This window comes from Amblyomma maculatum, chromosome 3 (genome assembly GCF_055883805.1).
Source record: "Amblyomma maculatum isolate TAMU_Amacu chromosome 3, ASM5588380v1, whole genome shotgun sequence".
Lineage (NCBI taxonomy): Eukaryota > Metazoa > Arthropoda > Arachnida > Ixodida > Ixodidae > Amblyomma > Amblyomma maculatum.
The window spans coordinates 140,007,160-140,022,998 of record NC_139346.1 but is presented as its reverse complement, the minus strand read 5'-3'; the positions used below and the strand labels follow the sequence as shown (position 1 = coordinate 140,022,998).

General features: G+C 47.6%; 1 protein-coding gene across 1 annotated transcript in view; it reads right to left on the bottom strand.

The window, feature by feature from the left end:
- Positions 1 to 8,658: 8,658 nt before the first annotated feature.
- LOC146196197 (anticoagulant protein rhipilin-2-like) overlaps positions 8,659 to 15,839 on the bottom strand; it is an 89,579-nt gene continuing 82,398 nt past the window's right edge. Inside the window, exons 4-5 of the mRNA XM_084596344.1 lie at positions 12,696 to 12,878; positions 8,659 to 8,876 (exon numbers count right to left, since the gene is read on the bottom strand). Of these exons, the coding sequence (XP_084452470.1) occupies positions 8,746 to 8,876; positions 12,696 to 12,878 (314 nt within the window). The 3' untranslated portion in view covers positions 8,659 to 8,745. The remainder of the gene's footprint in view (positions 8,877 to 12,695; positions 12,879 to 15,839) is intronic.

Sequence of the window (15,839 nt, the reverse complement as noted above, 5' to 3'; positions counted from 1 at the left end):
CGCGCGGAAATACTAAAGGAATGGAAGCAGTCCAACCTAGTCCTTATTCCCAAGCAAGGCAAATCTCTGGACTTGAATAATATGAGACCTACCTCCCTCAATTCCTGCTTGCGAAAGCTGATGGAGAAGGTAGTGCAGAAAAGACTCTTAATACATGGAAAGAGAAGGGCTCTGGCCAGACAAAATGGTTAGATATATGCCGGATCTCAGCACACACGGCGCTTCATTTGAAACACAGCGTCCGGCATAAGGGAGAACAGGACGGCACAAGAGCGATTCTCGTAGTGGAACTCGTGAAGGCTCTCGATAACGTGGAACACAGGGCAGTATTCGAAGTTCTGAACGATTCCAACATAGGAGTGAAATGCTTCAAGTATGTTATGTACTTTTTTCGGAGTGGCAGCCTACCACCAAATTCTTAGATTTCAAGTTCGATTCTTTGGCGATGGGGGATAGAGGAATGCCACAAGGATCTGTTCTGTACCCCATGTTGTTCAACTTCACTCTGAAGAAACTCTCCTCTCTCATAAGACAAATAATGAGGATTCCACATTACACATATGCTGACGATATCACTATTTGGACAAGTTGGGGCTCAAATGTCGCTATCACGCATAGACCTCAGATATCGGCGGATACAGTAGAAGAACACGTTCTCGCCAGAGGACTGTCCTGCTCTCCAGATAAGTCTGAAATTTTTATACTCTCATTGAAGGAACAAAAGGAAAGAAAGGCGCCTTCCGAAACTCTACCCACCGGTGGAAGTACTGGTGGGAGGGCAATAGGGTACCTAGGGTGCCAGTAATCTAAGTTCTAGCTTCCTTTTCCAAGAGATATAAACAAAAACCAATAAAGTCATAAACAAGTTAACTAATTATGTGTCTCGGGTAACTACAATATTCGATAGAAACTCACTCAATGATAAGGGTTTGCCAAAGCCTGCCTCTTGCGCCTAACATGCGCGTTTATTATTATCAAGATCGCGTATGCAACCCCGTTCCTGACTCTGACCCAGAGCCAGGAACAAAAACTAGATAATCTGATTAGGAGGGCATATAAAAGAACTCTAGGCATTCCCCCCAGCATCTCAACTGAGAAGCTGGTGAAAACCGAGGTACATGATACATGGCATCGAATCACTATAGCGGCGAGAGAAGCGCAACTCTAGAGACTGATTTCCAAGAGGGCCAGAAGAAATATCCTCGCCAGCATAGGGGAGCACAAGAGGCAGCTGTAATACGTGGCAGCATAAATGGACATTCAGGTTTGAAAAAGACTGAGCATCGCTGCAGTGCCGAAGAATATGCACCCGACACAAAACAAGGAGCGCAGGGCACATAGAGTCAATGTTATCAGAGAAAGATTACGAGGAGTAGAGAATAAATTCCGTACTTCAATGCGGCCTGCGGCCTAAAAGGGGCCGCGATAATGGCATTAATCGATGTTGACTACAAGATGGTAGTCAATGGGTCCCTCAACACTAGAAATTCGCTGAAAGAGAAAGAGGCTGCTCTTGCGTTAGCCTGCAGAAACACCAAAGCCAAATTCATACGTTGAGACAGCAAGATAGCAGTAGGAAACTCTGAAAAGAGGATCGTTTCGAAAGAAGCAGTTACGATACTTGGACAATCGGAGATCTCCATAATGTGGGCCCCGCCTCACTGGGCGATTCCAGGCAATGAGGCCGCTAACAGTCTCGCCCGAAATATCTACACCCAGGTGGCCGTGTAGTTACCCTTACCCAGGTAGAAGGGTACGTTCATCACGCATGCGGAAATCACGGCTGCAAGCAAGAATGAAAGACTAGACCTCCCACCTACGGATCGCTCTCTCACGCCTGAGTGCAGTGAATGGAAAAAATTACAAACACACCGATTCATTGCACCTTATCTATACGGGGAGGGAGAGGAACCTGCAAAGTTCTGCACCAAATGCGGGATAAACGTCAATCAGGATCATGTCATTTTGGAATGCCTCGATTGTCCCGGGCATATTGGTGGAATCAGATAGAAAGAAACGTGGGATGCCCTCCTCCAGAGCCGGGCTCAGAAGCAGTAAGCTCGAGTAATCCGTCTGGCACGGGACGCTTTGTGAACGACGTCCCCCAGCGGGGCTCCTTCTCCCTTGGAGGCCCACTAGGGTCTTCCTGAGAGAGCGGAGGGACATCTATATCCATGGTATTAAAGTTATCTTGAACTTGATCTTGAACGAAGAAATGCAAGGAAAATGAGGGGCTTCAAAAAGCGATGTACAAGAAAATAGCCAACATCCAGCGGCGGAAATGAAAGCTAAATGTATGTTGTACCGTTTGATGGATGCTAAGTCATAATTAAACGTGGAATTAATTAGCTAGAAAGCAAAATACACAGAGCCCTTTGCACAGGTGGACCCAAATCCATGAGAGAGAGCAGAACTTTTTATTTATTCCAGCGGATGAAGAGGCTCCGGCCCTCCGTCACTTGGGATGGATGGCTGGTGCCCCGCCTCAGACGCAGGCCGGCAGGCGTTGTTGGCCGGCGGCGTCCCAGGCCAGCTGGATGGCGGCTAGCTGGAGCCCAAGGTCCTAGCAGCGCAGCATGGTCTCCCAGAGTTGCGGCGTCAGATTTAGACCCCTCCCGGGAGAAAAGCGGCAGTCCCACAGGATGTGTTCGAGGGTCGCTCTAGAGTCACAGTTTGAACAGAATTCAGGTCTTTCTCCTGGGAGCATATGGCTCACCAAGAGCGGGTGGGGGAATGTCCCAGTCTGAAGGCGACGCCAGGCGACGGCCTGCCTACAATTTAGGGTAGGGGCTGGCGCAGCAGCCACCCGCCTACTGAGTCTATAATGCTGCAGAATTTCTGTGTAAGATTTGACACACTCTATGCTCCCCGCTCCAAGCCCCCCCCCCCTCTCTGCCGCCGGCTCGGTGGTAGAGCCCTCGAGCCATGGCATGGGCGGATTCGTTGCCGGGAACGCCAGTGTGCGCTGCAGTCCAAATCAGCTGTACAGTTCGCGAGATTGGTGATTGCTGTAATATTCGAATTGCCTGGGGAGCAATCAACCCACGACTGTAATTTCATATGGCAGTTTTGCTGTCGCAGATCCCGAAATGCGCTTTTGTCTGGGCGCAGGCTAGAGCTACAGCCGCTTTCTCACCTGCCTCAGGAGATCTAGTTTCCAGGGTGACCGCGGTGATCGGTCTACCCGACCCATTCGTTACCGCTGCAACCATAAAGGGGCTTGCCCCTCCGGCAGCATCTACAAAGGCTACTTCCTCCGGCGGCAAGCGGCTAAATTTCTTACTGAGCATTTGAGCTCTTTTTTTCCCGACGCTCCGTATGGTGTTCGGTATGCATGTTTTTTGCCAGCGGAGGTATCCATAGCCTGTCCGGTACAGCCATGTCTATTTCAGATTTTGTCTGAGCGCCGCCCCAAGTGTCGATGCCCAGTTTTTCTAGAATGGATCTGCCTGCGGCGGTCAGGCGGAGCCGTTCTACCTGTGAAGTGCGCACCGCTTCCGCGATCTCATCCTATGTGTTATGGATGCCCAGTTGCAGGAGGCTAGCGGTGGAAGTACAGCGCGGGAGTCCAAGGGCTCTTTTAATACTTCTGCGGATGAGGCTCTCTAATTTCTGTCGTTCTGCTGCCTTAAGGGGTAAGTATGGCGTAGAACAGCTGATTCGACTAATGATAAATGCCTGGATTACGCGCAGAAGATTCTTTTCCTTAAGTACTCTGCCTTTACTCGAAACTCGGCGGATGAGGATAACTGTTTGAGATACATGCCGCTCAATCCTCTTAATAGTTTCTCCGTTGTAGCCATTATCTTGGAGAAGGAGACCTAATATACGGATCTGCGATACCTGGGGAACTTGATGTCCTTGTACCGAAATCTGTATATCCACTTTACGCTCGTTCCGCAGGTGCCGTGGATTGCAAATGAAGAGTTCTGATTTTTCCGGCGAGCATGTAAGTCCACGTTCTGCTACAAACCGCAAGATCGTGTCCACTGCCTCTTGTAGCGTGTGTTCAATTAGGGCATCGCTTCCCCGGCTGATCCATAGTGTAATGTCGTCAGCATAAATACTAAAATTTAAATGATTGTAACGTCGTAGTTGTTCTGGTAATTTTGCCATTGCTACGTTGAAGAGAAGAGGCGAGAGTACCGAGCCCTGAGGAGTACCCCTACTGCCCAAAGGAAAAAGTGATGATGTGCTATCGCGGAATTTAAAGCCGGCACTACGCCCACTCAAAAAATTTTTCATATAGTTATGCGTTTTTGTCCCTACATTCAATGCTGATAGGCCGTCCATGACTCCCTGGTGCGAGATATTATCAAATGCCTTCTTTAGATCGAGGCCAAGGATGGCCTTAGCATCTTTACTTTTGGACCGGATAATGTCATGTTCCAACTGGAGCATGAGGTCCTGAGTCGAGAGATGAGAGCGGAAGCCTATCATTTCACGCGGAAAAAGGTCGTGTCTATCAATATATTTAGTGAGCCTGGTTAGGATAACATGCTCTAGTAGCTTTCCCAAGCATGATGTTAGCGATATTGGCCGTAAATTATCTATCCGAAGTGGCTTACCAGGCTTGGGTATAAGAATAATGTCAGCCGTTTTCCACTGCTGAGGTATTTCCCCTTTCTCCCAGCACTGCTGCATAAGCTGAGTTAGTGCGGCTACCGATTGGTCATCTAGGTCTCACAGTATTTTATTAGTGATACCATCTGGGCCCGGCGCCGTGTTGGTTCTAAGCCGAAGAATTTCTGCTCTTACTTCTGCCGTGCTAATAGGGGCATCAAGCTCATCATTGGCGTCCCCTAAGTAATCTAGAAGGGGCCTCCTGCTTGTATCACCAACATACAAGTCTTGCAACTGTCGAAAGAACTGCTCGTCATCTCCTGGAAAGGAGTGTCTAATCTTCATGAGGTTAGTGCCTACTTGTGCTTTCGAGCTCTCAGGGTCCAGAAGGTGACGAAGTCCCCAGGTCTCGGGCATGCTCATATTATTCTCCGTGTGTTCGCATCGATCCCCCAGTTTTGCTCGCATAGCTTGAAAGCGTAATCTTCAATGGCCTTATTATGCCGAGCTATCTAGCGCCTTAGGTTACGATTCCACCGCTGCCCCTGAAGTCTCCGTTCCATTCGTTCATTTGCCTCCCACATGCGGAGAAGACGACTATCCACTAAATCCGGAGCGTTAGCGCCATCGAGAAATTTAGTCGCTGCCTTGACGTCGGACTTGAGCTGTGCAACCCACGTGTCGAGGTCGGTTATTTTGCCTTCATTGTCGCCTGTCCTGTTGTCCCGAAATTTGTCCCATTCCACTATCGCCGGCTTTGCACGACGTTTGGGACTGGGGCCACCCCCCAAGTTTAAGCACAATTATGTAGTGATCGCTACCGAAGTTCATGTGCGAGTTGTTCCACTGGGGACTGAGGGTGCGCCTAGATAGTGTGAGGTCGGGGGATGTATCGACGCTAACACAATTTGCAATTCGTGTCGGACAGGTAGGATCTGTATGTATAGTGCACCCTAGGTCTTGTATATCCTCCCACAACTGCCTCCCTTTTAGGCAAGGCGTACAGTATCCCCACGCAGGGTGTCTTGCATTGAAATCTCTCATAATCACTAACTGATGTTCCCCGCTGACTTGCTCTGCATTTCGGAGCAAAATCCTGAATCTGGCCTTGCGCTGCCTCGACGAGCTGTAAATATTGAGGAGGAAGATACTGGCCCTAGGACTGGTTCCCAGGATAGTCTCCACAAAAACATTTTCTATCGATGGCGATGCGAGGTCGTGTTGTACTGCTGCCATATTTCTTTTAACTAAAGTTGTCACTGCCGCCCGCTCCCCCTTATCGCTGTGGAATGCTTGGTATCCCGACAGTTTAGCCGGGCCCCCAGTTTCCTGAAGTGCTAATGCGAGAGGCGCATGTTCTATCGTTGTGAGGAACTGCTGCAGCACCGGCCGTTTCCTTCGGAATCCGTGACAGTTCCTCTGCCATATCTCATACTTAGCCTTGCGAGCCATGTTTACTCGCAAGGGTCTGTTCGATGTTCTGCTGCCAGGCGTTGATGCCTAGCAGCTCGTTCCGGAGTACTTGAGACTCCTCAGCTTGTTTTGCACTGCCCCCACAAGCGTCTGAAGTTGGGAGGTGATTTGATTTAGGGAGGCGGCCATCGAATCTAGCGCCCCCTCAATTGGGGTCACACTTTCTTCTACTGACTTTCCCTCGGAGGAATCCTCACGTACCTTCCGTTTTACAGGTGGAGGGCTTGCCGTGTCAGTGATCATCCTATCCTCTTTAGCGTTCTGCGTATTGGGCCCGATATTGAGATTAGCGGCTGTGCCAGATCTGGACTGCCCCTGCTGTTGCAGATTTTGAATTTGACCTCGAAGGGAATCTACTACCCCATTAAGATTTTGTAGCATGCTTCTAAGCTGTCTATTTTCATCCCTTAGTTTTGCCAATTCCTTCTTGGAGACCATATCTGCGAAACTCACCCCCTGCTGCTCCTGGCTGCCGCTCCGCCGCCAGGCGTCCGCCGGGTCCCGTGAGCTGGAACATTCCACCAGTTCCGTCTTCTTGCCGTCTAGCCGGGGAAAGGATTCGTCCCTGGACTTGAACTCTCGCCCTTGCTTGCTCTTTGATCTGCTGCGTCGACCCGTCGGGGGTTGGTCTTGAGCTTGCGGCTGTTGATGTTGCTGCTGTTGCTGTTGAGTGAGCTTATCCCATGCCTTCTTCTTAACATGATGCGGGGTGCGATACATTTCCTTGCACTTCTTGTCTCCGAGAATATGGTCTTTCCCACAGAGCATGCACTTTGGCTCACAGCGATGCTCCTGTGTTGGGAGCTCCATGCCGCACCCCCTGCATCTTATGTTGTCGGGGTCCGGGCAGACATCTGAAAGGTGTCCAAGTCTCCCGCACGATTCACAAACTTAATATTTCTTGCGATAAAGTTGGCACTTCAGAGGCATGCCTCCATAGAAGATCCATCGGGGCACCTCCGCTTGCTCGAAGAGTATAAGCACCGTCTTGGAATCTTTTCCGAGCCTCCGGGCTCCAACTACTCGAGGATTGTTGAGGCAATCCAACATATCCAAGATGTACTCCACGGAGTGGTATAGAGGAATGCCGTGTATTACGCCTTTCCCACAATTTTCAGGAGACGCTAAGTAGGCAAATGTGTCGATGCGATTTTCTCCGCAGGGGATGTGGGTAATTTTTGAATACTTTGCCATCTTCTCTTTTTGGCTGGTGCCAACCATAATCGAGTTTTGCTTGTGGCTGAGTACAACGACGTCGTCCTTATTTTTGGAGGGGTCGAGTCCTGCCGCCATCTTCACCGCGTCTATCGCGGTCACTTCTCCACCCTGTAGCAATTTTGTTAGGCCACCTCTCGGCCGCAGAATGATTTTGTACGTGCACGGCGGCAAACGCGTACGCGGCGTCTCTATTGATTGGCGTGCTAAGCGTCTGCCTTCCTTCGTCGTAGATGTTTGCTTCGTGTCGCATTTTCCTTCGTCTGTCTGCGCCTCCGCGATCTCGAGTGGTAGCACCTTCGACTTCCTCACGGTGAACGATGAGCCTTGTGTCATATCCTCGGGGCTTATATTCTCTCCGTCAACGATCTCCATGTTTGTCATTTCCTTAGTCTGCCCTACTTCCCGCGCCGTGCCGTAGATGTGCGGTGTCGGCGTCAGTGACTGCCGCAGCGTTCGCCGCGGCAGCTCGGTAATAGCGGCTCTCTACGGTTAGCTGGTCAACGTGGTCCGGGAAAACGAGAAACCAAAAAATCGGAGGGAAACAAAGTTCACTTGCCGAAACAGGTCACTCCGCGTGGTCATTGTAGCTTTCTTCGTTCCCTGACGAAGAATCTTGTGGGTAGCTGGTCAATTTCCAGGACAGGTGGCGAAAATTCACAGAGCCCATGAAAACTGTGTCCGCACTCAGCGGCCGCTCGCAGTGCCCCATGACCTCCGAATTTCCCGTTCGGTGTTCTACCGCTGAAATTTCGGCGACTATTGTTTAAGCTTTCTTAGTTGCTTATGTTGGTGTGTAACCTATTCTTGAGAGCGTTCGCCAGCGCCAACCTCCACTATAGGGGCGGTCGGCTCAGCGGTAGGGCATCGGAAGCCAAATTCTAGATCCGCGCGTTCGGATCCCACAGGCGGCATGTGGTTGTTCTTTATTCTGCTTACAGGCCAATTACTACCACGATCAATTACTTGACATTCATAAAAGCAAAGAAAATTCTATATTTTTTCCTTCGCGCCAAGGGCTGTCGGCACCTTTCTGGCATTTAATGACGACGCCACTCATATTCCCCGCATTTCTACACTTATCTGTGCGCTAGAAGATATCTAAAAGAAACCAGCCCTTTGCCGTTCAGCGTATGTAGGTCCCATCAGAAAAGGCGTGAATAAGAAGTTACGGCAGGATAACGTCTCGCATCTCACAGATGCTAACCTAGCAGCGCATTACTCAAGGCATAAGTATAAATTCATGTTTAATAAAAGGTCGATGCTTCTAGGATCAAAACATTTTTTGGGAAGCCTTCGCGATGGCTTCGATCGCAGATGAAGCTTGTTATGTGAGTGCTCCTTCGGTTGCGCCGACTGAGCATAAAGGAGGCGTCGTCGCTTCTGTAGTTTATTAGGACACCTCTACTTTATAACCGCTCCAGGAATGCCGTATGCAGTCAAAACCGTTATGGGCCACGCCACAAAAATGTGCTTATCATTGGTGTAGTACGTTTATTTTTCGTGAGTAGCTGCACTCTTAACGCAAATGGTGTACCTCGTATCGTAATCCACTGTACAATTCCAACCTTTTGGCGGCTTTCCTGTTGCCATCTCCTCTTTACATTGCGGGAGGCCATGCTTCTCTGAAAAAAAAAAAAAACAGAAAAAAAAACAAAAAGACAAATGGGAATAATTTAAACACAACATTAAACAGCTGACGTTTGTTACAGCGGTAATCACTCAAGAGAACTTTGAAAGCAATGATAAATAAGCCAGACCTTTCCGAAGCACGTACCTTGCGAGTCACAATTGCGTGTTTTTTTTTATACGAGCAGTCACGCAGATCTTAGAATTATTACATATTTTAAGAGTTCAGGCAATCTTGTCCCAATTTTCTTGTGCCAAAGAAGGACTTCATAGCACCCTTTCGGTGCGCCACAAGGCGATCACTTCCACTTAACCTTCTCCACTGTCATCATCATCATCAGCCTGACTATACCCACTGTAGAGCAAAGGCCTCTCCCATATTACTCCAAATAACCCGGCTCTGTGCTAGCTGCATCCACTTGACCCCTGCGAACTTAACCTCATCCGCCCACCTAACTTTCTGCCGCCCCCTGCTACGCTTTTGTTCTCTTGGAATCCAGTTTGTTACCCTAATCGACCATCGGTTATTCTCTCTTCACACTACATGCCCTGCCCATGCGCATTTCTTCTTTTTCTAACAAAATTTCCATAAAGAAAGGTGTTATGCCAGCGTGATTACGTTCTCTCAACGGTAGGGTCCTCCAAACAGCGTCACCTGGCGACAGATAGCGGAAATATTGTAAAAATCAATAAGAGCGCATTTAAAGTCAACTGTGCTCGTTGCCTCAGTGGCGCAATGAAATAACATTTCTTATCTGAGCACTTAGCGAATAAAATATATGTTCAAATGTTGTGCTAGCAACTTTTTTTTAATTCTGCTTTTTAATTGCAACATTAAAAAAAGCTACCAATATCTTTCCTGAGGGGTGTTCCCCTTTAGGTTGCATCATGTGATGTTTTTAATCCTTAATAGCCACAAAACCAGTCGTGAACACAGCCACGAAACAACAGGTTGACAACGCTAACAGTATTTAATTATTTTCAACGTAATCATTTCCTGCCTTCAATGAGTCTATGTTACCTTTAGGTTGCTTTCAGACACACCTCTAGGTAACATTCGCCATTTAACCCACTCAGAGACAACCAGTGACGAGAAAGAAGTTGCGGGACCCTACCGTTGAGGAGACGGAATTACGCGTTAGGAAAGGAGACACGATCTCCCCAGTACTATTCACGGCTTGCTTAGAGGAAGTATTCAGAGATTTGGAATGGGAGCAGTTAGGGATAAGGGTAGATGGAGAATACCTCATCTCCGTACTTTGCCACAAATCATCAAAGCGGTCCAGAAGAAATCTGTTTCTTTTTAAACAAGATCACAAATATTGTCCTTGAACTTGTTCTTGCTTTCAACAAAAATTAAGTAAACTTGCAGTCCTTTTCGGAAGCTTCTGTTATTTTATTGCAATATATCCTTAAATCTAATGTTACTGCGATTATTTTAATCTGGCGCCCACGGTCTGATTAAATTCAGTGCCACGCTTAAATTTCCCTCACATCCGAACATTGAATAGTTATTTTTCATTATTTTCAATTTTAAAGGGAGGAGTTAAATATCAGGTTCTTCTTTTCTTCTAATTTCACTCCTCACCCGATTGCATAGACCAATATTCTAATTGCAGAATACAGAATTTATTTACACTATATACACGTTTCAGCACAGCTTCACTTCTGTCAGGGTGCGGCCTCTCCTCACGGCACCCGAAACGAGTCTCTCGTTGGCCGCGTCGGTCGAACTCCTCGGAGCTTCCTCCCTTTCTCCGGGTTCTCCTCTTCACCCTCTTCCGGCGTCACAGAAGCTGCAGTTGCAAGCTCCCGCCGAATTCCTGGAAAACAACTCGCTGGTACGGCTGAGGGTGGTTGAGGGAGGATCGGGTGTCCTCTCGGGAGCGGCGCTTTTCTTTGGCCGACATCGCTGCCCGTCCGTGCGGCGCCAGCCCGCAGTCTTCCTCCCAAGTTCGGACCTTTCACATGGAGACGTCATCCCCGGCCACTCCGTTTGCACGCACGCACGCACATACACACAAACACAAACACAAACGCACACACGTCGCAGTCTTTCCATTCGTTCGTTTTCTCTGCCCACGATCAGGGCGCGCGCACTTAACAGGCTGCATGCTAATTTCAGTAGCAAGAACGACTGCTAAACTGGATATTTTTAGCGCGCGCGACAGAGACTTGTTTGCGTGTCGACTTGCAAACAACACTAAGGTCAAAGTTTCCCATACGGAGGTAATATCGAGATAACTGTCCGGATGGGTCTTTCGGGCTTGCCAGCCAGCATAACGAATGGCGACCGCTGGCAACACGGAAGTGCTCGCGGTCCAGATACTGCACGACGCTCTCCGTCATCGAATCGTTCGCCTCCGATCGCAAAAACATATAAAGCTTTCCTTGCCAATATTAAATCTATATATGAAGACCGCACAAAACTCATTTTCCATTTTATAATTTTTTATGCCTCGCAGAGTTAAACCCCTTGCATTGTACAGAACAACATGACAGACAAGATTGCATATTCGAAAAAAACTCGCCCTGCTAACTGGGCGTGCATATGCGTGTACCAACGAAGCACGCAACCTACCTTGTGCGTTATTCCAGAAGTACACAAATAATTGATGATATACTGTATTGTACTTATACGTTTACTTCTAGGTATATATTTTCGGTTATAACAGTGAATTTAGCAAAATATGGTTTTCGTTTTTTACACTCTTACTGACAACGCTATAGTCACCGCTGCTGGGCAATGTGGGCAGCGTACATGACGCGTCAAGCCTTTGGAAACCCGCACACCACCGTCTTGCACCTTTATGCTGTCCGATTATAGAAAAGGAATAGAATTTAAAATATTGCAAAATAATTTTCATTCAAATCCGCATTTTACACACCCAAAAGCAACTGAAATGCATTGTCGGAGTCCACTATGGTAACAATTTTACACCCTTGGCTACTACAGCTATCAAGAATTGTCTCGGTACTATTATTTATAATACGTTGTCCTCTCTCTGTTAGCAAAGATCATCTCTTCTGGACCACACTACGACCAACAAGTAACCACGGCGCCTCTTTATGAGCATAATTTTCACATAATCCGCACTGGGATTTGGACAGCATGCTTCTTGTCATTTCAATTTATTCTCTGCACTTAGCCGAATGCACGCCGTCTCGATATTTCTTTTTGTATTATAACGCTAAATGACACAGCTCTTATGCCCCGTCTTATTATCTGAAAAGCAAAACAGCGCACTTCAAAGCACAGACACAGCGCTGTGTTGTCGTTCCCTTGATGTGTCTGTGTTTTGAAGTGCGCTGTTTTGCTTTTCAGGATGATTTAGAGCTAGCCCATTCCTTCACCCTTGCAAGTTATTATCTGGCATCAAAAATAAGCGATTTCAATTTATTTCCCTAATTTACAAGCTTCTGTGTCTAAGATATGTTTTATATTGTTACGGTGTGCGATAACTCAGGAATAAAACCGCTAGACACAGGCAAAGCGCCGACCAACTGTTTTTCTTTCTCGTGTTCTACATCCACGTGATAGCGCCATGCTTCGTTCTTGAGTCTTTTCTGCGGCGCGGTTTCTTCGTCCTCTTTACCGATTACAAAATTAGTGTTCGTTGTTTTTTATTTTTCAAAAATATTGCAAGCTTAATATTTGCTTTCAAATTTTCGAGCATTACATTCGCGTCTAAATTGCTTTCGCCTTAATAGCCAAGATAAATAAGAAAAGTGCGCATGGGATATGGGTGCAATATGAATTAATTTACTTTTAGCAGTAGACCGAAATATTGTTGAGAATGTTAAGTAATACTCACCATTACTACATTTTTCCTCGCAGTAATGTATCCCTGGGAAATAGGGATCGCCGTTTTTCACACTCACAGGCACACACTGTTGCGCAGTTTTGTTATAGTAGTACCTCTCAACAGTACCATTGTCCTTTTCTGGGTCAAAACCTACGCTGCAGTTTGGTAGCATTTGCAGGAACTTCTTATAAGCTGCGGAGAGATGTTGTGGACATTTTGGAAGCCTTCAATGAAATCAAAATGATTCGAATTGCCACAGGAACTATAATTACTAACGAACGTAACAATATGTGAAGCACCCAACGTATGAGGTACGAGCGCTCTAACTTTTTTCCTCCCACACCAGTGAAAATATTTGTCCCTTTTGACGATCGCTGAGAACGCGCTGTTTCAAACACACCATTGTCCAAGCGCTACACAAACTTACTGAAGTGTACAAAACTGCAAATTAATTGTGCACGGACACATTTTGAAAACGTACGCACAGCTTATATACCAAGTGATTTTTTTCACATAAACAGATAAGTATGATCAATTTGAAAAACTATCAGAAATATGTCTGAGTGGCTCATGCCGCTGCTTTACTATAACACGCGTAAATTATATAAGGAATAGAGGTTAATGGTTGAGCGATATTATTATAGGCCTCACGTGCCCCCTTTTAATCTTTGAAACCACGCGCGCTTTTTTCCTTCTCGGTGCCTGCTCGTGCAGCGCAACAGGCGTGAGCGTATTATCGCGGGACGCGATACGTAGTTGGCGCCACAAAGAATTTATGCAAGGGCGGCAAAGGACGCAGCAAAGAAATCGGGCGGCTTCCCTGATTGTAGTATTGAAAACTTTTATAGCTACCATTGGAGAGGGTGGGGGCGGAGCCTGCTATATGCTCCTGGGGACCCTTCCACTGTAGGGAGGGCACTTTAAAGGGCCACTGTCCAGGGAAGGCCCTTTTAAGCAAAGGAGCCCAGTGTTTCGATCGGGTACCGGAGATAGTCTGTGCAAAATGCTACAGCGATACGCGCGCCGCAAAGCAGCAAAAATACAAATCAAAGCTCTCTCTCATCCTCCCCGTCGGGAGACCAGCTTCCTCCTTTCTCTACGGGCTGCAAGGATGACGTCGTAGTCGAAAACGACATCCATTGGTCCGTCTCGCTATCTGAGGGTGAAGAATGGGTGTCTACGGCTCGCTGCGGGATTTTTCCCTCGCAACGGCCGGACTGAATCCAGCGACGCGCGCTCCCTCGCCCGTTTTGTTCGTTTGTTTTTCGTGCACGCGTTGTGCCACGCCCCACCTCCCGCCAAATGCGGAGGAGGAACGGGAATTTGTCTTGCGGAGGCTAGATGACCGGGCAGGAGAGTGAAAAACTTTTGTGAGGGAACGGGAGGAGAGACACACGACAGAATCGTGTGATTGCGGTGGCTGTAACTGCGTTATTAGTTATTCTTTTCAAAAACATTTGTAGGGCCTTGCAATCTGGGAGTGAAGTCCCACAGTCACCGCGGAAGAAAATAATTTCGACCGGAGGGTGGACAGGTGGCCTTTAAATAGCAAAGAACATGCCTTTGAGAGCTAACAGAGTGCGTTAGTGATTATCCTGCTCTGGTCTAGTAGTCTAGGGTTTCCTGTGCCGTCGGAGCATGTGGCAATGAGGGACAGGTGTGAAGCGTCTGTAGAAAGTATAAGAATGTATTAGAATAGCACAGGAAGGTTTCCGCACGCTAAACAAGCATTATGCAGGATATTACACTGTTTGTCACTTCTGCACGTTTGACTCAGCTGTTAATTCACTCTACTGGCGCCATCTTGTTGTTAGAACAGTAGCCATTTTATTAAACAATAACTAGCACTTATTGTTAGGTACCATTTCTACGGTGCAATCTTCACTCTGTATAAAAAATAAAACAGAATTACAGCTATGCGATTTGTCCTAAGCAAAGGATACGGAGTCAGAGTGCGCCGCCATTCTAGAACCAATGAACACGAACTAGAATCGCGCACGTTTCACGTACAACGGTTTCACTCTCCCTACTGCTGTCATCATGAGCCTGCGATAGGACAGAGTGTAGGTGTGGCCTCAAACGCTCTGAGCAGCGCCGCTGTGCTCTCTCTTCATGCGACCATCGACTAACACCGAACACCGCGACGTCCGCTGATGTGCGGTCACGGGGGAGGAGTTGCCTCGGTAGAGAGGTCAAACTATTTGTTCTAGTTAAACTGAATCTAGCACTGAATCTGAAAGCGCACTCATTGTAATTTCAACGCATTCCGTGTTGTTACCGCTATCGCTATAAATTCCGGATTGCCTATGCAAACATCAAGCAATCCTGCATGCTGTCCTTGCATGTCGGTCGAATCGTACTCTCTGCATAAGCGTGGCATGCGAAAGCACTGATCGCAAATCACAGTGAAATAATAGTAATAATAATAATTGGTTCACAGGAAGCTAAAGGCGCAGTATCTGTCACACTTGCTCTGTGGACTCCTGAACCGCGCCGTAAGGAAGGAGGAGGACGAAACATTTATTTTCGCAAGGGTATGGTCCCCGCACGACCCCGCCGCACTCAAACGTTCGTATTTAATCTGCCCATGATGTCGGCAGCCCGGTGAACTGCGATCTTTTGCTTCGCCGGGGCCTTGGAGCGTAGTGTGGTCTCCCAGTCTTCCCAAGTCCGGAGTGGCACCGATCCGCCGGGGGGAGGAGACTCCGGGCATATTAGCAGGATATGGGTCAGTGTCGCTTTAGAGGCTAGGCAGAGAGAGGGTAGGTTGGCGATATTGATTGATAGCGAAGGGATGAAGGTGAGAGTGAAAGTGGAAAGAGCATCAACATTTTCGCTTGGCGCAAGCGCACTTTAAGGCCGGGTATCTCGCTTTCCGCATGCCGATTTTATGCTGCAGTGTTTGAACATCAATTCCATACTCATCGCAGCTTTGGTAGCGCTGCTAAGAAGTACCTAGATGGAGTATAGCTTAAGTTCTCTAGAAGATTGGCTTCTAAAGCTATGCATAGTATAGCCCTTTGTTTTCCATGTAATGTACATTTTTTGACAATACCGCACCCCTGGATCGGATGAATGGTAGAGTATGTTTGCCAGGTCGCCTAAGCACCCGTATATTTCACCTCGCTCAAATCTTCGGTTCTCCGACGCGCG